The sequence below is a fragment of the Amborella trichopoda genome, chromosome 8 (assembly GCF_054954075.1).
Source record: "Amborella trichopoda isolate Santa Cruz 75 chromosome 8, AtrichopodaSantaCruz75HAP2 v2.0, whole genome shotgun sequence".
NCBI classification, from domain to species: domain Eukaryota; kingdom Viridiplantae; phylum Streptophyta; class Magnoliopsida; order Amborellales; family Amborellaceae; genus Amborella; species Amborella trichopoda.
The window spans coordinates 37,991,655-38,018,239 of NC_142343.1; the positions used below are offsets into that span (position 1 = coordinate 37,991,655).

Sequence of the window (26,585 nt, forward strand, 5' to 3'; positions counted from 1 at the left end):
ATTTGTCACACAGAAATAAAATCTCTATTACAAAAAGGATTAATCAGACCAAGCTCATCTCCATGGAATTGTGCCGCCTTTTATGTAGAAAATAATGTTGAAAAAGAATGAGGAGTTCCAATATTAGTTATTAATTATAAACCATTAAATAAAGTTCTTAAATGGATCAGATATCTTAATAAAAAAGATTTATTAGAAAGGTTAGTAAATGCTTGCATTTTTTCAAAATTTGATCTTAAATCAGGTTACTGACAAATACAAATAAATGAAAAGGATCGCTAGAAAACCGCATTCAATGTTCCATTTAGTCAATACGAATGGAATGTAATGCCATTTGGTTTAAAAAATGCGCCATCTGAATTCCAGAAAATTATGAATGATGTTTTTAATCCTTATATGACATATATGCTAGTTTATATTGATGATGTTCTTATTTTTTCAACTGATATTCATCAACACTTTAAACACCTAAAAATATTTCTCAATAAAGAAATATATATATATATATATATATATATATATATATATATATATATATATATATATATATATATATAGAAAAGCACTACGCAACATCTATAGGCGAAAATGAACAGTGATTTTGCCTACCCCCATCACCGTCCAAAGTTCATCGCGCGGTCACGATTGTCCGATAGTGTTTCATTTTCCAAATTTTTTCTACAAATTGAACTGATCTAAATTTTGGAGCGTGTATTCATCAAAAATAGGGAAATCTTTGAAAATTATATAAAAAATATTTTACATGAAAAAAATACTCTCGAAATTTTTTGAGGGTATTTTGTTCAATTTATTTTTTACAGATAATTTTTTTTATATTTTTATTAGATGCACCTCAGTAAGATGTAAATACCTTTCAAATTTCAGGTCATTCCGATTTGTAGAAAAAAATGAAAAATAAAACACTACCAGACAGCAGTGACCACGCAATAAAATTTGGATGATGATGAGGGTAGGCGAAATCACTATTTATTTTCGTCTATGGACGTTGGAAAGACTTATATATAGCAGTGACCACGCAATAAAATTTGGATGATGATGAGGGTAGGCGAAATCACTATTTATTTTCGTCTATGGACGTTGGAAAGACTTTTATATATATATATATATATATATATATATATATATATATATATATATATATATATATATATATATATATATATATATATATATATTATGTATATTAAATATTTTATTAAGTCTCTTTTAGATCTGTCCTTTTAAATTTTTATTATTTTATTAAGTCTCTTTTAGATCTGTCCTTTTAAATTTTTATTTTTATTTTATTTAATTTTAAATATATTTTTATATTAGCTTCCTAATCCAATCCGACACTAACATATGACTAAACCGGCCCACTTATGACACTGGTTTCAATTAAAAAACCGTGGTTCGGTTCCAAAACTAGTGGCCCTGTGCGTACGGTACTCCTTTCGGTTTCACACCAATTCCATACTTTTCAAATGTGGAAACTGGGAAGTGGAAACAACGCTTTTCCCTTCCGCTATAAAATGACCCCAGCCCCCAACAAAAATATCCAGTGAAACTTGCAACCCAAACATACGAAGAACAGCGACTGCAATCCTGCTCCAATGGCCGCCGCCTCCGCCTCTCTGCCACCAGTCAAGAACGGGCTCGACGCCGCTCATGCTCTTCTCCTGAACCCAATTCATGACACGGAGCCACCATCGCCGACAAAGCGCCACACCAAGGTCACGGTCGTTGGGGTGGGCAACGTCGGTATGGCCATCGTGCACGCCATCCTCTCCCAGCACCTGGCTGACGAGCTCGCCCTCATCGACGCCCAGGCCGACAAGCTCCGCGGAGAGGTCCTCGACCTGCAGCATGCCGCGGCCTTTCTCCCCCGAACGACAATCAAGTCCTCTACTGATGTGTCCTCTGCCGCATACTCCGACCTCTGCATCATCACCGCCGGGGCCCGCCAGAGGCCCGAGGAGTCCAGGCTCGACTTGTTGAAACGAAATGTTCAGATTTTATCTGCGATCGTGCCTCGGCTTGCTCGCGCAGCCCCGAACTCGACCATACTCGTGGTTTCGAACCCGGTCGATGTGCTGACATATGTCACGTATAGGCTGTCAGGGTTCCCGGCGAATAGGGTGATCGGATCGGGGACCAACCTCGACTCTTCCAGGTTCAGGTTTATGATTGCGGAGCATCTGAGGGTGAACGCCCACGATGTGCAGGCGTACATGGTCGGCGAGCACGGCGACAGCTCTGTGAGTTCTCAATTCCCCTCCTCCCCCCCCCCACTGTGGTGTGAATTTACTGTCATGATCTGATGAACACGTAAATTAACAATGGTTATCATGGCTTATCAATGATCTGATGAGTATGCTTTACTTAATTTATTGGAATTTTATTGGAATGTTGTCTAATTTCCCAAATCCAAAATTCATATCCTCTTCTAGCATTTCGTTTCATTTCATTTTGTTATAACTAAATTTGGTTCTAGAAAGCATTTTGAGTTAGTAAAACATTTAATTTCGATCCATGTCATTTTTGTCTTGCTAAGACATCTGTGCCAATCATTGATGGAGGAATGTTGAGGTTTGTACACACAGTGAATTTGAGCAGTTTAAACTTGCAATTGGATTCAAAGTGGTTTCTGCAGTATCCAATAACATGCAGTTAACACTACAGTTGGATTGGATTTCTCTTCTCTGGAAATAGGGCTTAAAATGCTGCATTTTGTAAACAACAGGTGGCTCTGTGGTCGAGCGTCAGTGTCGGCGGGGTTGGGATCGTGGGGTTGGTGAAGGGCGAGGATGCGGTTCTTGAAGAGATGCGCGAGCGTGTTGTGAAGAGCGCGTATGAAGTGATCGCACTGAAGGGGTACACGTCGTGGGCGATTGGGTACTCGGTGGGGAGCTTAGCAGGGACACTCCTGAGGGACCAGAGGAAGATACAGCCGGTGAGCGTGGTGGCCAAGGGATTCCATGGGATTGAAGAGGAAGTGTTTTTGAGCTTGCCGGCACAACTGGGGAGGAACGGGGTGATTGGAGTGGTGAATGTGGAGCTTACAGAGGAGGAGACCAAACGGCTCAGAGCGTCTGCAAAGAAGCTGTGGGAGGTGCAACAGGAGTTAGGGATATGAACGAGGCGCGGCGATCCGCCTGCATCGGTCTCTCTATCTGAGCTAGAGGCATAGAATAAATGTATTTCCAGTGTTCCTGGAAAATAGATTTTTCTCTTTCCCTCTTCTGTTTTCAGTTTTTCTCTTTCCCTCTTCTGTTTTCAGTTTTGTTTGTTACATCAAATGCTTTGTTTAGAAGACTGGATCGAGATCTTTGTAGGGTCCATATGTTTTGTATGTTATATAAGTTTTTGTGAAAATCCACAAGATAAAACAAAAGCAGACGATCAGATAATCTGTTTTGAAGGCAAGATGCAGTAATTTTTTCACTTCTTATGGACATGCAGGAGGTTAAAAAGAGATTGGAATGAACTAATATTTACTATCCAATTTGGAGAATGTCAATGCTAAAAATGAGAAAAAATCACTATTTATTTGGTTTTATTGGAGTCAGATCTGTCCCTCACCTAGAAATTTACTTGTATGATCTAAAAGTCACTTAAATTCATGATTGAGTTAGAAAGGAACTCTCCTTCTCCTTTACAGACATATATGAGGGAAGGGCCTTTTTGGGGTAATTTATGGGGAGTTTATTAAGGAAAAAGTTTGTGCAAGTGCGAGGCTCTAACAATCAAATTAGGGCGCACATCAAAAATTTCACTAGAAGAGGTTGTTTTGATGCCCAAATATACTCAAATTGATCATCTCGACCTCAAGATGCATGGATATGAAAAAAAAATGGATTCCAGGTTTTGAAAATAGTGTATCTTGTAACGCATTTTTGGACCGTCATTTTTCAACATTTTAATGTTTTTATATATCTGCTCTATCTACATTATTTTTGAAGCTTTATATATTATAATGGGAAAAGTATATATAGAACCAAGGCTCTATACAATTAAATTAGAGCCTACCTCAAAAATTTCATTAGAAGATGTTGTTTTGATGCTCAAATATCTTCAAATTGATCTTCTCGACATCAAGTTATATGGAGCCTACCTCAAAAAATTTCATTAGAAGATGTTGTTTTGATGCTCAAATATCTTCAAATTGATCTTCTCGACATCAAGTTATATGGACATGAGAAAAAAATGGATTTCAAGTTTTGAAAATAGTGTATTTTGTATTGCATTTTTGGATCACGAATTTTAAAAATTTTCAAGTTTTCATAGATCTGTCGATCTACACTATTTTTAAAGCTTTAAACTTTATAAATAAAAATAAAAATGTATTTTAAGGCTATCACAAAGATTTTTAGTATTGAAACCACATTTCTCGATACTATTTGAAAGTAGGCTCTAATTTGATTGTTTAGAACCTAGTCTCTATACAAACCGTACCATTTTATAATTAGAAATGAAAACATATTTTAAAAAATTAGTATTAACATGCTATTATGTTATTATGTTATTATGTAGAACGATAATGTGCCGATCCTAAATGATTGAGATAAGGCTCTGATGATGATGATGCTATTATGCTTCTTTCAACATAAAATTGAGGGTAGGGGCCTTTTTTTGAAAATAATGTAATATAAAACTAGAAGCATTTTAAAAGGGTAGTGTTGTTTGTAGAAGGTGTCGGCCTTAAATATCAAGCAAAGGCGCACCGGGTACCAGAAAAACAATAGCCTAAAAATTGATTTTCACACCTCATTATGAAATCTAAAGATCCAAAAATGGTGTATCCAAGATATTTATAAACACTCAATTTTTTTTAACATGGATGGTCCAGATAATGTGCATATGATGAACTAGTTCTAGGACTTAAAATCGCTTTCTTTTCCTCGTACATACATCTTGAGGTCATGACCAAATTCTTTCCAAAGGCCTAAACAAACTTGGGACATTAAGTTGATGCATGTCCTTTTCTATACTAGATTGATGAAGTCGTATGAGGTTTTTTTTTTTTTTCTTTTTTTTTACCTAAAAACATGTTATGATGACATGACATCTCTAGAAGGAACACTAGATAAGAGAACCACATATATTCTTAGCCACAAAGAGCACGCTTTTATGAAGATTGAATGTGGTGTTTTGAGGTGGAAATTTAATGTTACAGGTAAGCGTGTGAATTCGAACCTTGAACCTGGTGCTTTAGCGTTCATTCCCACCAGGCCTAATACAATACAATCTTCTAATTTTTGGCACAATATCACTCATGATCATGGCTTAGCATCATACTATGGAATAGGACAACAATAATGTATTTGTAAATTTATCTTTCACATATGCATGAGTGAGATGATACGTGCTGTTTAGTAAGGCCTTGGCTTTACGAAATTTGGTAAAGCCGCAATTTAAAATCCCTACAATTTCAGCATCATTGTCCATGCACTTGATAGGTGCTGTTTTAGTAAGGCCTTGGCTTTACAAAATTTGGTAAAGCCGCAATTTTAAATCCCACTGAAAAATACAATTTCAGCATTGGAAAACCTTGTGCTTGCGAATTGTGTATCTTTTCTTTATTCTACATATCACACAAATTGTACTAGGTAGGATGATCTTTTCTTGATCATGCAAGCGATATTAGGATATTTTCTTTCTTTTATTTTTTTGTATATTACCCAAGCTGTATAATGTAACTACCTCTGTATACATATATATGAGATTTTGTCCCGCAAGTTGAATAAATAAAATTTCTTCTTATTCTGTATGGTTTTAGAGCCCTGGATCATTATCACCTTGTTTCTATCTGCTCGAATCTGCTAATGCTCAATCATGTATGTTCTTGATTGCGAGCGGTTTATGATTGACTTGTTGAATTGATTTTGGATATGTACCATCCAAAACCAGTTGTGTCACTCTTTCAAGCCCATTTCTATTCTTTCAGCCGTCCCTAGCATTTTTATCTCTCTTTCTAAAAAAAGATCTCAAGTTATTGTCCATTGCTTAAGTCTATTGATTTGTATTGCTCGAGCATGCCCTTTTCTTGCCTTCTAAGGCTTATGGATATGTTTTGGATTTTATTGATTTAAGCTCCGATTTGCACCATCCAAAAGCATTGAGGTTATTGATCTGTCTTGGATCTCGTTCGTGGATCTAAGCTCTGATTCTATTTAATGTAGAAGGGTGTTTCTACCGTCATAAAAAAATGGGCCGAAGTTTCCGACAAAATAAAATAAAATGGCACAATAGCTCCCCTCCCTTTTTTACCAATGGATAAATCTAAAGTGGCTCTTACGGTATAACAACTTGAGTCGTTTCTCTCACAATCCTGATTATCCAATGCATCTACATTTATTTTTTCAAATATAATTGTTTAGCTTTCTGGTGCTTATTGCCATATGATGACCAATGAATTTATTTTTATACTATTTGTACAATTGATAGTACTTGGCTAGCCTCCCATCTGCCCTCATCTTTCAATCACTCCATCCACCCTTAACACCCCAATTCCTATCCATTCCATCATCCCCTCGCAGTTTCCACCTACGCCTTGAATAATGTCCTGGTTTTCCACATACATAATAAGTCGCTTTTTTTATTTATTATTGTTGGCAATAGACTTTTGGTCTTTATAATTTTTATTATAGACCTTAGAAAAGAAATGATTCTTGTTATATGGAGCACTTGATTTTTGCACAATAAGGTTTGGCTTAGAGTGAAAATTAATTGCTTTATCTTTCTTTTCCTTAAATCTATTATCTTCTCCAGTTTGAAGAGATCTTTGAAGTTGAACCAAATCAAGTCATCTTTCTTGTGTTTCATCTTCTTTTGGTACTCTCCCCAAGATGGGGTAACTTATGAATTATTGAGCCTACTAAGAAATATTCATTCAAAGAAATACCACAATATTTAAGTTCACTGACCACAAGCTGCAATTTATATACTTGATAGAGTATAGGCTTGTTTTCAATGAATTTAAAACTTAAGAAGTTAGAAATCAAAACTCTGTTGTTACCAGATTCATCCGTAAGGTATTTGGTCGTAAGTAGTTTCCATAGCTCTCTTGCGTGCCAATGGAGCCATACATGTTATAGATCAGGCCCGCCAAAGCATTTAGGATATAACCCTTCCATATATAGTCATCCTCCGTCCATCTCGTGTATGATTGAGTTGGTGGAGTCATCCTATGGTGGCCGCGGTGTAGGCATTGAAAGCATTTAGGATATAATCCTTCCATATATAGTGATCCTCTATCCATCTCTTGTATGATTGAGTTGGTTCGTTGGTGGAGTCATCCTATGATGGCCGCGGTGTAGGCATTGATTTGGTGACTATGTAAGGCACTTTGAGAGTGATAAGCAAAAAGATAATATGTTGCTATCATATTTTGAAATTCAACCTGTTTAAGTGGTCGAGTCGAACAAAGTTGTAATTCATGACCTTCAAAAAAGTTGTGGTAGTTTCATTTCTTTCATCCATAAATATTATATTGAGATAGCACTACTGCGTGCCCAAAATTTTGCCCCCAATTCACCCAATCCTTTACCAATTTCCAACATCGTTCTCCTTCTCTCCCCCGTGCTCCATATGTTCTAAAATATCTTTGCCCTCATCTCCTAACATCTATCAATTCTCATATATCTTTTATATTATGGACAATTTCAAAATTGTAAGATTTATGTATCTCTCTCTTTTCCCATACGTGAGATCTCTTTCTTTTCACCCTTATCACCTTAAATCTCTCCATCCCTATATTTGTTTTTATATTATAAATATAATTTTTTAAGTTTAAAATTTATCTTTTTCAAAAGTGATAATTTCTAGAAGTTTTGTGATGTATCAGGCTTTTCTCTTTCTCCCATCATCCCTCTTCCCTCCCTCCATGAGAGCCTCTCTTAAAATATCTCTCTACCCTCGTTTCTTAAAATCTCTCAATTCCACTGTATCTAAAATCTCTCTCGACATTGAAGAAAGTACCACACACTACTATTAGGAGTTCTCTCTCACCCCCTCTTCCCCCACGTGAGCCTCTCCTAATATTTTTCTCTATTCTTATTTTCTAAAATCTTTCAATTTTTATGTATTTTTTTAGGAGATATGATCATTGATGAAGTACCACACACTACTTTTGGGATTATTGATGAAGTACTCTCTCTTAAAAAAGATGGATACTCCATATTTCTTTTTCTTTTAAAAAAGATGGCTGTTTTTGCTATTTCTTTCTCTTAAAAAAGAATGAGGCTAATTTCTCTCTTCAAAAATATGTGTACTCCCCCTATTTTTCTCTTATTTTTAAAAGATGAGAATGTCTCCTACAACCTCTATAGAGTTAGGATCTTTTTTTTATTTCGCCACGTTTCCACTCCTTAACTTTTACTTAATAATGTAGTAAAGGTTTCTCTCTTGAATTTTAGTTGGGGACAGGTGAGAAGTTTGAACCAAAAAAATAGAAAAAAAGAAGAGAAAAGTAGGGCATGCTTCCATGGAGAGATACTATCATGGTTGAAAGGATAATCTTTTTAGATATGGAAACCATCTTAGAAATGTATGGATAGTATATATATCTTCATATCTTTCTCTCTCGAATTTTAGTTTGTGATAAGTACCAATTTTAGGAAGTTTGAACCAAAATATAGGAGAAAAATTTTTTATTTCTCAAATTAAGATATTAGAACAATGTCTTTTTTTTTCCTAAAATTTCTACTTTTTATCTCTTTTTCCAAAATATATATCCTTCACGCATAAAATAGTAGAAAAAGATAGATGTCCTCTTTAGATAAAAAAAATTCTCCTATTTCTCAATAAGAAATAGAAACGATATTTTTCTATTCTTAAAATTTCTACTTTCTCTCTTCTTAAAATCTCTACTTTATGCTTACAGAATTTTAGTCTCTCTCTTCAAGGTGAATATGTCATACAATCTCTATAACATTAGGGTCTATTCTTATTTTTACCATGTGTCTGCCCTTTTACCTCATGCTCACTCTACTTTTTCTCTCTTATATACTCTTCATACATAAAATATTAGAAATATATCGAGATCCTCTTTTCTCTACTCTTCATGCATAAATTTTAGGTAATAGTTTGGATAAAATATTTCTCATATTTCTCATTAAGATAGGGAAACAATATTTCTGTTTTATTAGAATCTCTACTTTCTCTCTCTCTCTCTTTTTAAAATCTCTATTCCACAGGCACAAAATTTTAGTATTTCTCTTCCTTAAATATAAAGAATGTGTCATTAGGGTCCCTTCTTATTTTTGTGATACATGTCCATCCTTTAATTCTTGTTTAATAATGTAGTAAGTATAGTAATTATAGTATAGATAGAATTAGAGCCCTTTTCATTTTGGCGATAATTGTGTTTTAAAAGGTTTATCTTTAGATAAAGTCCCCCTCACTCTTTCCACATCTCTCTAGATAACTCTCTATACCTGCATTATTATTATTATTATTATTATTATTATTATTATTATTATTATTATTATGGGTCCCTTCCTATTTTTGTGATACATGTCCATCCTTTAATTCTTGTTTAATAATGTAGTAAGTATAGTAAGTATAGTATAGATAGAATTAGAGCACTTTTCATTTTGGCGATAATTGTGTTTTAAAAGGTTTATCTTTAGATAAAGTCCCCCTCTCTTTTTCCACATCTCTCTAGATAAGTCTCTATACCTGCATTATTATTATTATTATTATTATTATTATTATTAAGAATTCTTCAAAGCTGTTGTTTGATGATTCGTGTTCATTAATGCTTCCTATTTGTGATTTATTTTTTATAATTTGATATTGCCTGCGATTTCTTCTACTATGAGAGGTCACTTTTTCTGCAGTAGACTATGCGTATTCATGGGGGCCATTGCTGCTTGTTTGTTGAACTGCATCGTCTAATTTATGATTTTTGTTATTTGTATTTTCTAGGTTTCGTTTCTAGTTTTCTCCACATGTGGGTTTTGGTTTTATTGATGTCTTGTTCTATTGTGAAGGCCATTGTTGTTCGTTCTATGCCCCTACATCTTCGGATTTGTAATTTTTGTTATTTATAGTTTTCATCTCATGTGGTTTTTGGATTAATCGGTCTTCGATCTATGTGAAAAACTATGAAATTTAAGATCGGTGCCTTCGTAGTTTTTACTTCTCATTGTTTTGTAAGGGAGTTCTCTAATTGGAATTGGAACAGCTGTTTTATTGTTTTGATACTCGATTAAAAAAAAAAAAAAAAACAAGGGCAAATCATATTCTCCCTCCTTCTCTAAACTATATGTTTGAAAGTTTGGATTTGTAAGCACATTAGCAAGTGGAATTGTTACCTTGGCCATGTGAGACATAATTAGATGTTTTACAAATAATATTTCACTTTCCTCCTTTTTTTTCCAGGTAATTGAAGGGGGTTAGGGGTTCTGCTGTTCAAATGGACTCATTATCGCCTTCTACCAAGGCTGCTCCTGCTCAGGCTCATTGACTTCTAATCAAGGATAGAAAGAGGGGAATAACAGATGCTGGAGGAATTGTTCCCCATGATGAAAGAGAAGCGAGGAGGAAACTTTGGGGGATGTATCTTCTTGCCATCCCAATTTGAGAGCACCAAAATGTGATGATTCTTTATCATGGACAAATCTAGAGCTGCGAAGTATGTCCGCCATTGAAAAAGATATTAGGGTTTTCTCAGCAGCTGTTTCTAGTGTTAGTAGTTTTTCCTATCATGCTAGTTTCTTGGCTCGGTTTAATCGGGCAAATGAAATTAGTGAACCTAGAATAGTTTCTAACGAGCATGATGGTGCTAGAGGTGAATCTTCAAATGAAATTAGCTAACCTAGAATAGTTTCTAACGAGCACGATGGTACTAGTGGTGAATCTTTGGTTAGTAATCAACTATGGAGTGCAGACATGTGGGCTGCTAAGGAATTGAGGGAGGCATGAAGAGGCAGAAAGGCTTTTGGAATGTTATACTTGTCACTTTATCAGCTACTTTCTTGATCCTGTATACTGTTTATTTGATGGTTTTAAGGTTATGTTTGTGCACACCGATGGTTTTACAGATTTCTACATTTCTATGATTGTATGTACCATTATCATCCATAGCTTTACAATTATATCTATACCATCCTTTTTTAAGCAACTATATCTAACCTAAGAACCCCATATTTGTATTTTGTTTCAGAAGACCATGAGTTCCACATTGAATCCAGAGCACAAAACTGTCATGCAGGGTAATTCCACTAGGTAAATATGACATTTTTGAATTACCTTTGTTTCACATTAGAAATGCTGAATGCTTCTTATGATGAATTTTCATTGTTCATGGTTTTCTCAGTACAAAAATTGTTATGAGCAAAACACTGTACATTTTCTCTGTCTTTTTTCTTTTCTACAATATAAATTGTACACCTATATGTCTCTTTGCTGAATTTTCCTTGCACATTCTTATATACAAAGTTCTGGGGAATTTATACTCGAAACAAAAGGGGGGCGCCGACATGCATCTGGCCAAGAGAATAGTTCAGAATAAACAATTCAGAACATATGAAGAGGCAGATGATGAGTATGATTTTGATCAAGCACCAAGAAAGAAGAAAAAGCAAAAAGGAAAATCTGCATTAGGGCAAAAATTAACAGAGAATACCAGTTTCCAGCAGCTATTAGTGACCCAACAAGAGCGATGCCGTTTATGCTTTGAGAATCCCAATAGACCAAAACATCTTGTCGTATCCATTGCTAATTTCACATACTTGATGCTACCACCATGGCGACCTGTTGTTGACGGACATTGTTGCATTTTGCCAATGCAGGTAAATTGGTCATGTTTATCTCTTGGGGGATGTGCACCATAATCCATCAGACTATGATAAAGCCGTTGACCGATGGGTATTTATCTTTGTCCATGGAATGATGAGTGGTGTTGGAGAGAGATTGGGATCCACCACTTGGTTGTCTTGTTTGGTGGGTCCCATTGTCTCCATCACTATCCATAGTGTACTTGGATGGTGATGACTCTTTGAACAACGGTTGGATGATGATGATGACCATATGAACAACGGTTTCCACAGTCAAATGGATTGTGGCATACTTTCCCTTTCTCACCTATTCATTTCTTTCCATAGGACTCTTGTGTATACATGACTTCCTTTATTTTTTGCTAGTGGTGTCTGCCATCTCTTTGCTATCTTGAAGTTTGATTTGGCTTAGATGTGAAAGCATCAATCATTTAATGTTATCCCTTGATTTGCAGCATGAAGGATCGACTCGGAACCTTGATAATGATGTATGGAATGAAATCTGTACCTTCAAAAAATGTCTCATTAGAATGTTTGCTGAACAAGGACAGGATGTGATTTTCATCGAGACTGCAATGGTAATGCCACAACGGCGGCGTCACTGCTTGGTTGAATGTGTACCTATACCACGTGATGTCTCCCCTAAAGCCACCATGTATTTTGAAGAGGTTGGTTTCTTGAGTAGTATCTTATGTACATTTTGCATTCTTTAAGTTTTGCTTGACAATAGAACTCATATAAGTAAGAATTCAGGCCACTAAATTGATAGCCTGATTTTATAAACCATTTTTCTAGCTCTTCAGTGTACTTAAATTAGTTGCGAATTAAGTTAAGCTAAGCTTAAGTGGCTTTCTCCAAACATACAATTGGTGATAAAATGGTAACGTTTGGAATTCGTTCTTTCATGTTTTTTCGATTCCTGGATTTTAAAATCACTTGATGAGCTATTTTTGTGATTGAAATCTGAAAGCTAATGTTATTTTGCAGGCAATTGAGAGTTTCAATGGAGTATGGAGCGAGCCCAATTCGATAAAACTTATAGATACAAGCGTCAAAGGGTTGCGTCGTTCGATCCCAAAAAGCTTTCCTTATTTCCATGTCGAATTTGGTTTGGAAAAGGGTTTTGTATATGTAATTGATGATGAATATGAATTCGAGCTCACTATGGGCCTGAACATCATTAGATCCATACTTAAGTCTCCCATAGGAAGATATGTACAGGTGCAGGGAGCATCAATCAGTTGAGGCCCAAAAACAAGCCCTTTCAAGTTTTGCTCGTAAGTGGCAAACTTTTGATTGGACTAGGCTACTATGACTTTCTGGGATTGTGGTAATGTCAACCTTTTGATTGGACTATTTAGGAATCTCTTGTTTGTTGTTATGAAAAATATTGTAATATACAATTGTTTTGGTTTTGGTTTTGAATTTGGCTTCTGTTGAGGATGAAGTTATAATATCTTCTAGTTTACATGACACTATCATTACGAGAAAAAACTGTGCCATTTCATTTCTGAAAGCTTTCTGGTATTACTCTGTAGTTGGGAATATATGAATAGCTTTGGCTTTCATAGTTTATGCAAACCCAGCTGCGTTATATTGAGGAAGCAGTTGACTAGCAATGGTTGTATGTTAACTCTATCATTATTTGTCACATAAATCACTGTACTTTTAATGACTATGAACACAGGTCTGTTTCTGAGAGAGAGAGAGAGGCCTGGATTTTTGTTTTCTAGCAATGATTGAGGTTCCTTGCAAAACTCTTTTCCTTGTTCGAAATCTAAGTCTCAATTGAAATGCCGCCTCTTAGGCTGCCTCAAACTCAAACCTTGGCTTGAGTACTGTCACACCAATTTGTACATGAATGACTCATTGGGCCTTTGCCCTTCTAATATGTGTAGGCACCTAAGAAATGATTATGAAACGTTGTTGCTACATGAAAGGAATAATAAAAACATAAAATAACAAGTTTTATTTAAGCCACAAAAGCAACCCATTTTACTAAAGGAAAAAAATTAATTAGGTTATAACTTTATACTACATAAGTAACGTGCAACTAAAAAATCTGGTAAAAACGAGCGGTTTTAAAGGATTTTAAGTCTTAAAACCAGTTCATTTTGATACAAGTTATTTGGATTCTCCATTTTAAGATTTTAAATGTTTGTAGATCTCTTTTAAATGTTTGTAGATCTCTTTGATCTTTATTATTTTTTAATTTTGAAATTTCATATTAAGACTGAATGTAGATTTCATGCCATTATGTTTTTCCTATGGCAGAAATATGTCTTTTAAAAAAAAAAAATAGAGGTGCGCCTTACTTGTACAGCACAAGTTGTGCGCCTTATAAAAACCTCATCGGTTATTAAAAGTCGAACCACGTGATTTGTGAACAAAAGTTGCTTGCCAGCAAGTGGTAATGCTAAGGTCAATCATTTGTTATTGAAATTAACAACATATTCTATGTGTTTCACACCACCTGGGGAGGGGTCGAACCTAGTATTATAACTAATGATGCAGTTCCATTATGCGCCTCGGTACTCTTTCTTCAATAAACCATTTCTTCACATGTTTTTTGTTAATTTTAAATAGAACACTGGGATTTTGAGCTGAGCGCAAAAAATAATATGTTCCTAGTTTCCTACTTCAACCATGTCATCAATGACAAATTCCATCCATCGGGCTTATCCTTCCTGATTTCTGCACCAAGTTCAATGAGCAAGGTGATCCCCGACACCACATCAAAAGCTTCCACCTCATGGTCCTAGAACTCAAGGTTCGAAGGAAGAAGATGATGGGCCCCTTCAGCCATAGTCTGGTGGACAGACCATTAATTTGGTGTTACGAACAGATGAACAACTCCATGATAGATTACGAAGCGATGTTTTCCTGCTTCCACTACATCTAATGCACCTCATCTCATAGTGATAACAGATCTCACTCTCCTCAAGCAGATCACTTACGAGTCTAGCATCCACTACATCGACTGATGGACTGACCTCTACACCGTGTTTACCTTAATGATCATGTAAATATCATTAAGATCTTTTGAAAAATATCATTAAGATCTTGCAAGGGGTCCTCTACACCCCGAAAAGATCAATGTTATGTATCAAGGAGTCCACTTCTAGTTTCCTGGAATCATTTTTCAGAGTGGCCTGCCCTCCATGTTTAGATTGTTCACTCATGGAGGGACATATATTGACACTTTATATGGGGAAAGCCACTAATCACTTTGAAAAATGGATAAACATGAAGCTTTAACCTTGGGCTCAAGAATAATAAGTAGGGCAGGACTTATTATGCAAGGGAAACTATGAACATGTAACATATGTTTCAATAAAGAGACCACCAACCCACATACTACGCTACATTAGGGTTGACAATGGGCCGGGCGGCCTGGCCCGGGCATAAGAAAGCGGGGTTTGGGCCATAAACTAAGGCTCAAGGGCTGAGCTAGGGGTAGGGCCAGTGCCAGCTCGGTTTGGCACAATACTGTCCTCTTTCTTTTTATTTTTTCTTATTTTTGTTTGATATTTATACATTTACTTTTTGTCTGGCCTGACCCTATATGGGGACAAGGGCTTGTTGGTACGTGTGAGTGGCTATGGGGCCTCACATGTCCCATATTTTTCTCTCTTATAATTTATTTTAATGTTAATATTTATCACTTAAAATATTTCTTAGAGAGAGAAGATGCCTTTATCCAACAGATAGATGATAACTACCCACTTCCCAAGATTAGAAGGCTACGTTTCTCAGAGATTCCAAGAATAAACTGAACATTGGAGAACGGCCTCCTCCATCTCTATAAAACTAAGTTTTTCATGACCATAAACAGGCACACACATATAATTGTTGTTTAGTTCTCAGTTATTTTGGTAAAGCCCGATTTCTGTAATCCCTAGTCTCACGACACTGCTATTAATCCTGGGAGCTTGGTGTTTTGCATATCTTCTCATCAAACGTCCAACATTGAATCAACACATATTTATTTTTCCAGAGTTTAATTTACAGCAACTTTGATATTGTGCTTTGTTATTCTCGTATATCTCGTTGTAAATTTTTTATAATATTAAATTTAACAGTCTGAAATTTTTTAACTCCATTCTCTTTGTTTTTTTCTCTTTCATGGTCCGTTAACACCAACACCCTTATGCATACACTTATCCACCCTCCATTGTAATCCCCGTTAGTATTCCTAACTCCGCCTCCTCTCTCTTTATTATCAAATCTTGGTGTTTGAGTTGATAAAAGAACTAAGGTATGTCAGAATAATAAAGAGTAAAAAGGATAAAGGGATGAAACTGGTTTTCTTACATTTATCTCAAACTAGTCCAGTAGCATACTTCTTTGAATTTTTGTTTTGTCTTTTTTGAGAATCCTGTTGATCATTTACTTGGATCTTGCTTATTGATTGTAATTCATCCAAAACAAAATAGGCTGCGAGACTCTATTTGTTTATCATTGATAATTTTATTGAAATTTTGTGATTTTCACTGATATTATGATGCAATATCTTTTGCTCATTATCACAAGATACTGCATCTTTTATTTTTCCCTCTTGCATCTTGAGTTGCACGTTCCTCTCATCATATAGGCTATTCAGAAAATTCTAAAGGCTATAGATTCTACAACCATGAGACTAGATCCTTAGTAGACAACAGTGATGGTTATTTCTTAAAAAATATAGATGATAAAAATATTTTAAGTAAGCCTATATGAAATTGATAAAGATGAGGATCTCCAAGACCTTATTTCATACTTTCTCTCTACAATTGGTGAGAATGATTCAATTGAATCAAGTATACTAGATAGGCCTAAAAGAACTAGAGCCCCACCTACTACTTTAGAAGAATTTTATGTATTTACGAATGAATATTATTATTCTTCAATGAGTGAGGATTCAATAGATGAACCAAAGCTACAGTGAAGCTATTAGCTCATATTACCCAGTTGAGTGGACTCAAATTATGGATGATGAACTTGATTCTATTAAAAAAAATCAAGTTTGGGAGTTGGTTGATCTCCCTAAAGATAGAAAAGTCATTGGTTAAAGCTTAATGCAAATATATCTATTGATAAATATAAAGCTAGCTTGGTAACAAAAGGATTCACCCAAAGGGTGGGTATAAATTATGTAGAGATTTATTCTCCAGTAGCAAAATTTTCATTTATTATGATCATCCTAGCATTAGTTACATATTATGATCTAGAATTATTTCAGATAGATATCAAAACAGTTTACTTAAATGGAGAATTAAAAGAACATACATACATGAAACAACCAGATGAATATGTAGTTAAAGGCCAAGAAGTCAAAATATATAACTTAAAAAATCTTTGTATGATCCAAAACAGTCTTTTAGGCAATGATACATTACTTTCCATAATACAATCACTGAAATTAGTTATGTAGCCAATAGGTTAGACCATTGTGTATATGTCTAGAATAATGATAGTAATTTTATTATATTGTCACTCTATGTAGATGCTAGTTTGATAGCTGGTAATGATATTGATATGATTATCCATACCAAATCAAGGCTAAGTTCTCATTTTGAGATGAAAGATATGGAAGAAGCCTCGTATGTATTGGGCATTAAAATAACAAAAAGATCGAAGTTTGAGATTTCTATGTTTATCTCAAGAAAATTATTTAGAAAGTATTTTACAGAGATTTAAGATGAAAAATTGCAAGCCCATAGATGCAGCCGTATGTAAAGGCTTGAAATTGTCAAAGAAAATGTGTCCATTAAATGATAGTGACAAAGCTTAAATATAAAGAATTCCATATGCTTAAGCTATATGATGCATAAATTATGTCATGTTGTATACAAGACCTGATTTGAGTAATGTATATGGTCTTGTAAGTAGATTTCAGAGTAATCCTGAGATGGCTCATTGACACGCTATAAAAATGATACTCAGACAAGTTCAGATAACTAAAAATTACAAGTTGTTCTTCCAAGCTAACAACTTAGAAGTTACTAGGTACTCTGATGTAGATTTTGCAAGAGACTCAGAAAATAGAAAATCAACCTCAAAATCTGTATTCCTCTTTAGAGGTGGATGTGTTTCTTGGTCTAGCAAGAAACAAGGTTATGTAGCTTGATATACTATGGAAGCCGAGTATATTATTTGTAGCATTGCTACAACTTATGCCGTCTGAATTAAATGCTTCATAAATGATTTGAAGCTGGATATAATCGACAGACTTGTTAAATTTTTTTGTGATAATCAGGCTTCTATCTCATCAATTAGAAATCGAGCTTATAGTTCCAAACGTAAACACATTGAAATTGATTATCATTATATTTATGATATTTTTAGAAAGAATGAAATAACTGTAAGTTATTTGTCATTTTCAGATATGATTGCATACCCTTTAACAAATGGATTAAGTTCAGAAATATTATCAAAGCATGTAGCTTTGATGAGACTTAGAAATATTTAAGTCAGGAACTCCCAAATGGGATATTTTTTTTGATGTCTTGGTCATGATAGAAAAAGACGCATTAGCGTGAAAAACCCCATGACGTGACTTTGGATATTTTTTGTTATGAGATGTATAACCACACTAGCGTGAAAAGCTTCATCATAAATATACACTCATAAATGTTAAACCCACTATGTGATATAAACTTTACGATATTTTAATGTATCCGACCCTTATGGCTAAATGGAAGACATTAGTACATGTGAGTAGCCATGGGGCCTCACATGTCTCGTATTTTTCTATCATGTCATTTACCTTAATGTTTTAATATTTATCACTTAAAAGGCTTTTTAGAGAGAGAATGTGCCTTTATTCAAAAGGTAGATGATAATTACCCACCTCCCATGATTAGAGAGCCACGTTTCTTAGAGATTCCAAGAAGAAGCCGAACACTCACCTCCCAGGATTCGAAGACCAAGTTTTTTAGAGATTCCAAGAAGAAGCCAAACTTTGGAGAACAACCTCCTTTATCTCTCTATAACTAGGCTTTTCAATGCCTGGCCATGGATAGGCACACACATATAATTATTTTTGAGTTCTTAATTGTTAAAGTCTGATCTCTGCAGTCTTTAGTCTTACGACACTGCCATTAATATTGAGAGCTTGGTGTTTTGAATATCTTCCCATCAAAAGTCCAATATGTTGGGTTTATGTGGCCTTTAAACGCCTTATGAGTGTGTATGGAAATATTTTTATTATAGTGAAACATAAACTCAGTGGGACTGTGATCCCTCGAGGACCATACTAAGCAAATGATGTTTGCTTATACCGGATTGTGCTTATTGATCTAGGCCAGTCGGTTGGAAAACCCAAGGTACGTGAGCATAAAGAATTAATCAAGGAGGGTTTTGGATTAACCCTTGATGAGGTCGAAGCTTATGCTTAGATGACTGAGCCGAGAGATTGTGTGACCCTTGTATGTGATGGTAGGCCCACTGAGACGGGGGCCAAAACCTCATCCATGTTCTATCACACGACATGCATATTGATAGATCGTTCGGGAAAGCCAGATATCTACCTTTCGGGTGAGGCGTATGCATGTGCGAGAGATATCCCTACGCGCCATAAAGTTGTGGTCGCCTCAAGTCGTGGTGACCTTGACTCGTTTCTAGGGGAGGACCTGTAATCCACAGACTGGGATTGCGACCCCTTGATTCATCGACCTGACTTTGGTAATCCACTAATGAGCCCCTGCTTAGACTGTGGGTCTTGAAAAATATTAGGTCGGTTTGATAAAGCTAGTGTAGTCTGTAGTCCACAGTTAAAGGTGGAGTACCCCATAATTACAGATTGAATTCCTGAAACCATATGGATCATTTTTCCATCATATTAATTTAATTGTGTTCATTTTATTATTGAAATGATTTTAGTTTTATTATTTGAATTTTTATGAATCTCTCAATGTTTTATTTATGATTTTTGGACTTATAAAAATACAGTTATTGATTTTTTAAAGTTGTAAAAATTTAAATATATATTAATTCTTTTTATTTAATTTTAAAACTCTTTAGAAAATTCCATAGAGGGCCCAAAGTGCATATGGGCCTACCATGTAGCATGTGCGTGGGGGCCCACATATGCCACAAAAGGGTGGCACGCCCCACCCTTTGGATTCCTTTGATAGCTTTGTGTTCAAGTTATTTAAATATGAAAAGTGTATCTTATGACATATGGTCAATTTGTAATATAGTAAATATTGACCATATCTTATCCATTTAATATAGTAAATATTAACTTGTTATTTCTTGATATATTTTTATGGAATATAAGATATGGATAATGCAATTTTATGGAATGCATGATATATTTAATTGATTTAATTTATTTAAATATATTGATGGAAAAATGGTTTAAGGAAAAAGGGATAGTGGTTCATGCACATTTCATAATGTTGATGACCTATCTATGGAATGAATGATTCAGATCTCTCATCCCACAAGTTACTTTGATCAACGGTCCATATTCAATCTCAAGAAAGAGACAAACTATGAGAAACCCTAGACCTAAATTTCACTATTAATAAGGGTGTTCTCCCCCATCTCTACACACCTCTCTCTCTCTCTCCCATAACCTCTCTCTCCTCCTTAAGGGCCACGCCCCTCTCTCTCCTCTCAGGTTTTCTCTCTCTAACCCTCTCTCTTTCCTACGACCCATAGGGGCACGGCCCAACCCTAGGTTTCCTTTTCTCTCTCTCTTGACTTAAAGATTTAAGGGTTGGAAAAATTAGGCTTTGAGCCTAATTATTTTAGAGTTATTTTGTAAAGATTTAATGGTGGTTATCTAGTTTGGCCGAAATTAGCTTTCCTAGTTTGAGATTGAAGCTAGACCGCTGATCCCGTGCCATTGGATGTGGTGACTAGGTGTAGGGTGTAACAAACCCGGTTGAAGTAATCTCCGGCATCTTTTCTTTTACTTTCTTGCTCTTCTATTTTATATTCTCAAGCATAGTATTAGGTTGAATAAATGACATTAAGTGATTGAGTTTTATTTTATTGTTGTGCTGTTTTATTTTAAAATATTTATTGATTGTAATAAGACCATCTATAAGTGATCTTTTTGTCAAAATAAAAAGAGGTGATTATTATCATTAAAAAAAAAAAAATATATTCCATGACAAAATATCACATAAGTCTTTCTTTCACAACACCACCAAGGCTAGCGGGTCCTGTTGCCATCGTTACTACATGGATGAAACCCCAGGCCTCCAGTCTCTTGGACTTCTCCACAATGTTATCAAAAGAGTGTCGATATTATGATACATTGTATCATATTAGGAACATGATAGGGGCAAGCGGCATGTAATGGTACCAGATATGTTGGTATTAGTTTTAGATCTGTTGCCCCCATTGAAATGAATGACACGCATGTGGCATGTCATGCTAAACCAAGACATCATTACATATTGTGCTTGACCCCTTGCATACACCAAAACCTCAATGAATTCATCTCATTTTGATAGTAGCCAAAAATACTATGGCTTTAATATTATTGAACCTAGCTATTGAATGTTGTGCCAGAAGTGATCCCCTCTTAGCCCCAAAAGAGAAAAGTGTATTACCAGTATTGGCATGATAGCATTTCGTGTGAGCAAGAAATGATTTTGGAATGTGGGAATCATAATTGACTGTGTCTGGTGATAGAGCAACACTTGTGGCCTACAAAGGCTGTCTTAGTTGTTTGGGCCAAGGCTGTGATGTGTCCTAAAACATGTAGGGACCTCTCTCTCTCTCTCTCTCTCTCTCTCTCTCTCTCTCTCTACACAAGTATTTGTTCATAATTTCATAAAGCTACAACACTCAAGTCTCATGCATAAAGATAGAAGGTTGTTGGTTTTGCTCCCCTGCCGTGGTCCCTCTCTATAGTACTTGTCCATTAGGGGTGGCAATGTGCCAGCCCAGGCCGGCACTAATCTTTTATGACACGTTTTGTTTGTGTGAAAATATTTTCTAAAAAAAATTTTCACATAAAAAATTTCTCTCATACGGTCAAATGTGGTAATATTTCGGTCTTAGTGCATCTTCTCACACCAATTAGCAACTAATTGACATAAAAATATTAACACATTTGACCACAGTGGTGACACCACTTTTTAAGTGGATTTTGAGCCCTTAAACACTCAAATGTTATCCAAAATTTTGATAGCCATTATTCAGTCTCGTGGCAGATTGCTTCATTTTTATTTGTTTTGAAGTTGGAGAGAGGTTAAAGAGATTACCTACATGTGTCCAAACCAGTGTTTTAAAAAACGCCGAGTCGAACCGGACTCGCCCGGTTCGACTTGGAAATCGTGAAAAGGGGACCGGATCGCTTAAAAAATCGGAAATCGTCCGGTTCTAGAGAGAACCGGACGATTCTGTACAGTGAATCGCCGATTCACTGTACGGAATCGGCGAGTCCCGTACGGAATTTTTGTTTTCGTTTTTTTTTTTTTTTTTTTTTTTTTTTTTTTTTGTTGTAATCCATGATAGGTTTTTTTTGTAATACTTGATCGAGTTTTTTTGTAATCCATGATCGAATTGTTTTTGTTTTTTTGTAATCCATGATCGAATTTTTTGGTTTTTTGTAACCCATAATAGAATTTTTTGTAATCCATGATCGAAATGTTTGTTTTCTTTTCTTGTAATCCATGATCGATTTTGTTGTTTTTTGTTTTTTTTTGTAACCCATGATAGAATTTTTTGTAATCCATGATCGAATGTTTTGTAATACATGATCGAAATGTTTGTTTTTTTTTTGTAATCCATGATCGAAATGTTTGTTTTTTTTTTTGTAATCCATGATTGAATTTTTTGTTTTTTGCTTTTCTTGTAACCCATGATAGAGTTTTTTGTAATCCATGATTGAATTTTTTGTAATCCATGATCAAATTGTTTTTTTCTTTTTTTGTAATCCACGATTGAATTTTTTGTTTTTTTTTGTTTGTTTTTTTTTGTAATCCATGATCGAATTTTATGTAATCCATGATCGAATTTTATGTAATCCATGATTGAATTTTTTGAAAATTTGTGATTTTTTTTTTTAATCCATGATCGAATTTTTTTTTGTAATCCATGATAGAATTTTTTGAAAATTTGTGATTTTTTTTTTAATCCATGATCGATTTTTTTGAAAATTTGTTATTAATTTTTTTTAATCCATATTATTCAAAGAGAAAATGAGAGAGATGATGATTCTGAGGCCACCCTATCCCAGCCATATTATTCACATATCGAGTCCCAACAGCAACAGTGTAGGGATGAGCACGAAATACTGTAAATTAAATGCTGAATGGCGGTTCATGCAGGGAAAGAACATATCAATATTCGCATATTCATTCAAAAACATGAAAATTCTTAATGGAGTACCCTCATTTTTTATTGAATTCCTAAAAAACAATATTTATAATGAATTTTAATAATTTTTTCGAATTTTTTTTAAGCTTTATTCTGACCGATTCACCTAATTTCCGATCCGAATCGCCGATTTACCGATCCAGATCGGTTTTTTAGAAGCCCGATCCGAGTCACCGATCCGTTTTTTAAACCATTGGTCCAAACTGTCACTAAACATACTCGAGTTTTACTTGGAGCATGAATGGAAGAGATAATCACGCGTGAGCATAGTATCTTTTGACTTAAACTATGGATAGTTAAAAAAGTTATCATGTTCATCGATCACATCCCAAAAACCTAAGACGTGCATGGGGAAGGCGGCTGGGCCCGTGGTGGTAGCACGCCCACACCTAGTTGTGGTCTCCATTTTCCCTGACACTATAGTTTTAAAAAACTAACTCCTAAATTATTTAAAAAAAATGAGTCGAGGCCTATCTTTCCCACTAAAATACAAAAAAAAGAAGAAGGTTGGGGCATTGATGGTTAGGAAGGGGTATCCCTCCCTCCATTCCCACAGGTTTCATATCATAAAAGAAAAAATAAAAAATAGAACAACCTTCAAATTGATCATTTCAACGAGTATGGAAAACAATGGATCGGGCCGACTAGTTTGTCCTAGCCTGATCCGATTAGTCCGACCGATTCTGATTAGATTGACTGATTAGTGCATCGATTTTTTTATGAAAAATGTAATTTTGGTAAAAAAAACTCAAAAAACTTCAAAAAATCCCAAAAAATTGTAATTTTTTTGGTTAAAATTTACATGTCTTATTTTTTATATTGTTACATAAAAAAGCAAAAAAAATAAATATTATAAAGATAATTGGATTTTGGAGAAAATGATTAGGCACCTGAAGCAATATTTTTTTAATGATCAATATATAATAAATGTATATTATATATAATATGTAATCAATATATACTATATAATATAAATTACATTAATAAAATAAATATATAATATAATATGACATAATATTATAAAATATTATAATATTTCAACTCAGGACCATTTTTTTTTGATGTTTTAGAATTCAATTAAAAATAGAAGTACAATATAAAATTGTTCGTCTTTTTGTAATAATTTTGATAAATTTCCATCTCTTTCTCTCTCATAGATGTGTGTATTTACCCCTTAGGGGGTTGATGGTGTAGGTATTAGATTGAAGATCAAATTAGATGAATAGCGAACAAATTTTATATCTCTCGAGTTGAGGGACCTACTGGCTTGGCACCCTGTTGCGCTCGACCAACTCTGGTGCATCTGAGTCTACTTGCTCAAAGCGGCAAACCCTACAGTTAACAAATAAAAAATTTGTAATAATATATAAAGTTTGAGTAATGATCCTATGAGACCCTCCTACACTCATGTGTGTAGGACTCTAAAGGATCACCATTAAATTTGGCACAGATCTCTAAAAAAGTCAAGTCCCACACCTATGTGATAATATTTCTAGACATCTGTATCAAATTTAATGGTGATCCTTTGGAATCCTTCATACATGGGTGTGGGAGGGTCTCATAAGATCATTACTCAAAGTTTTAAGTAGAAAAATAATAGAAGGAAAATTGTTTCGTGCAGGCTGGACCGTATTTCTACCATATGTGGTACAGAGGTATAAAGCATCAATCTTAAAGATGGATGCAAATAGGTAGTCCAGCTAAAAATAAGTGTAACTAATAGTCAAACTGCTTTTTTACTATAATTATTATTTTTAGTGTTAAAGATTATATATTCTCTAAAAATTATAATCAAATTATATTTAAAAAATATATTTATTGCCAAGCCTACATTTCTACAATATGAGGGTTGGCTGCATGGAAACTGTATTCATAGAAGAATAGGGAAAAAAAAAAAAAAAAGAGGAATATATAAAAAATGCTATAAGGACAACTTTACAGACTCTGCACTGTGACAATGCACTTAGCGGCCCGATTTTTAGAACCAATCGTTGATTAGTGCACTAATCGGCCGATTAGTGTCAATTAGTTTGATTAGTCGGCCGATTAGTGCACTGAAAAAAACATTATGCATACAAGATCATTGGAATTGGGCCAGATCGGGATCGGCCACTGACCGATCCGGAGTTAGTCGGCCGATTTTTTAAAAATCGGCCAATCTTTTAAACACTAGAAAAAACTAACTCCTAAACTATAAAAAACCGGGTAAAGGCCTATCTTCCCTACTGAAATACTAATGGTTAGGAGGGGGGTATCCAACACTCCATTCCCAACATATCATAGAAAAAAAAAAAAAAAAAAAAACAAATTTGAAAGGATTGCAACAACCTTATAAAAGAAGTAAAGCCTCACCTCAAAACACATAAAATTTTGATGTTCTGGAGTTGAAAAGCTTTCAAATTGATCATTTTAGCCTTGACCATTATTGTTGTAAAAAAAATTATGATTCCAAACCTTAAACCATTAATATATCATAAAATAAAAAATTTAAAAACATTACTTTGAAAGGACTGCAACAACTTTATAAAAAAAAGTAAAACCTCTCCTCAAACACTTAAAAAATTGATGTTATGAAGTTGAAAAACTTTCAAATTGATCATTTCATCATTGAGCATTATGGTTGTGAAAAAATATTATGATTCCAAACCTTAAAAAGAGTGCATATTGTAACACATTATCTAGACAGTAAATTCCGCCCTAAATATAAGTGTTCATGGATTTGCAAGATTAATACCATTTTTTAGCTTCCAATTTTATAATCAGAGTTGAAAATTGATTTTCTAGCCATCATAAAGATTTTCTATCCAATGTGCTTTTCAGACGAAAATTCAATATGAGGCTTTACTTTGTTCTAATAAAGCCTAGGATAATAAATAAAAAAAAATCTTATGTGGTAGGTCTCGGTGTCCTACATGCGATGAATCTATCTATCCTAGACGCTTAACTCATTGTTGCACGTGTTACTTATTGGCATGAGTGCCTCTTGGCGAGTACACATTCAGGCATCAGTTTTTTTAAATGAAAAGTTAAAGCCTACCTTTAAAAATCTGCCTTTTTTTCGAAATATTGAAGTGGTCCACTAACCTTTAAAAGATGCCAATCATAGACATCCATTTCAATTCTCCTCCCCTTTCTCCACCACCTTGCATATTATGCTTTTCCTTTGGGACTCTCTCTTTCTCTTTATATCTCTTTCTTTCTCAACAATTCATATCAAGGTTTCAAAAATTGGATCCCTCTGGATTTTTGATCCACGTACAGTAGAATGGCGATTCAAAAAAAATTAAAACAAATTAAGTAGGTCGGGTTCTGGCCGATTCTTTGATAGAACATGTCAGAACCAATAGGAAGCATCCGATACTAGTCAATTCAATGATTTTTTTTAAAAAAATAGAGCCAGTTGTTACTGATTCTCTGATTGAATCACTCGATTCTATCAGAGATCCAATTTGGACTGGCAAAAATTGGCATGTTCAT

The 26,585-nt window shown here is 34.7% G+C and overlaps 2 protein-coding genes across 7 annotated transcripts; both read left to right on the forward strand.

Annotated features, from left to right (window-relative positions):
• The first annotated feature begins 1,556 nt into the window (after positions 1-1,556).
• On the forward strand, positions 1,557-3,426 carry LOC18433408 (Lactate/malate dehydrogenase family protein). Its single transcript, XM_006843499.4, has 2 exons — positions 1,557-2,258; positions 2,744-3,426. The coding sequence occupies exons 1-2, from the start codon at positions 1,614-1,616 to the stop codon at positions 3,134-3,136; spliced, it is 1,038 nt and encodes a 345-aa protein (XP_006843562.1). The 5' UTR covers positions 1,557-1,613; the 3' UTR covers positions 3,137-3,426.
• A 6,438-nt stretch (positions 3,427-9,864) lies between these two features.
• On the forward strand, positions 9,865-13,461 carry LOC18433409 (uncharacterized). Of its 6 annotated transcripts, none has more exons than XR_016060758.1 (5): positions 9,865-10,639; positions 11,171-11,232; positions 11,446-11,874; positions 12,239-12,451; positions 12,771-13,147. XR_016060758.1 is itself a non-coding variant. In XM_020666900.2 (5 exons), the coding sequence occupies exons 3-5, from the start codon at positions 11,487-11,489 to the stop codon at positions 13,026-13,028; spliced, it is 783 nt and encodes a 260-aa protein (XP_020522559.2). In that variant the 5' UTR covers positions 9,865-11,068; positions 11,171-11,232; positions 11,446-11,486; the 3' UTR covers positions 13,029-13,461. The 6 variants fall into 6 exon arrangements, 5 of the variants coding, with proteins under 5 accessions (XP_020522559.2, XP_020522558.2, XP_020522553.2 ...); XM_020666900.2 differs by having other exon boundaries at positions 9,865-11,068; positions 11,446-11,798; positions 12,771-13,461; XM_020666899.2 differs by having other exon boundaries at positions 9,865-10,692; positions 11,446-11,798; positions 12,771-13,461.
• The last annotated feature ends 13,124 nt before the right edge of the window (positions 13,462-26,585 follow it).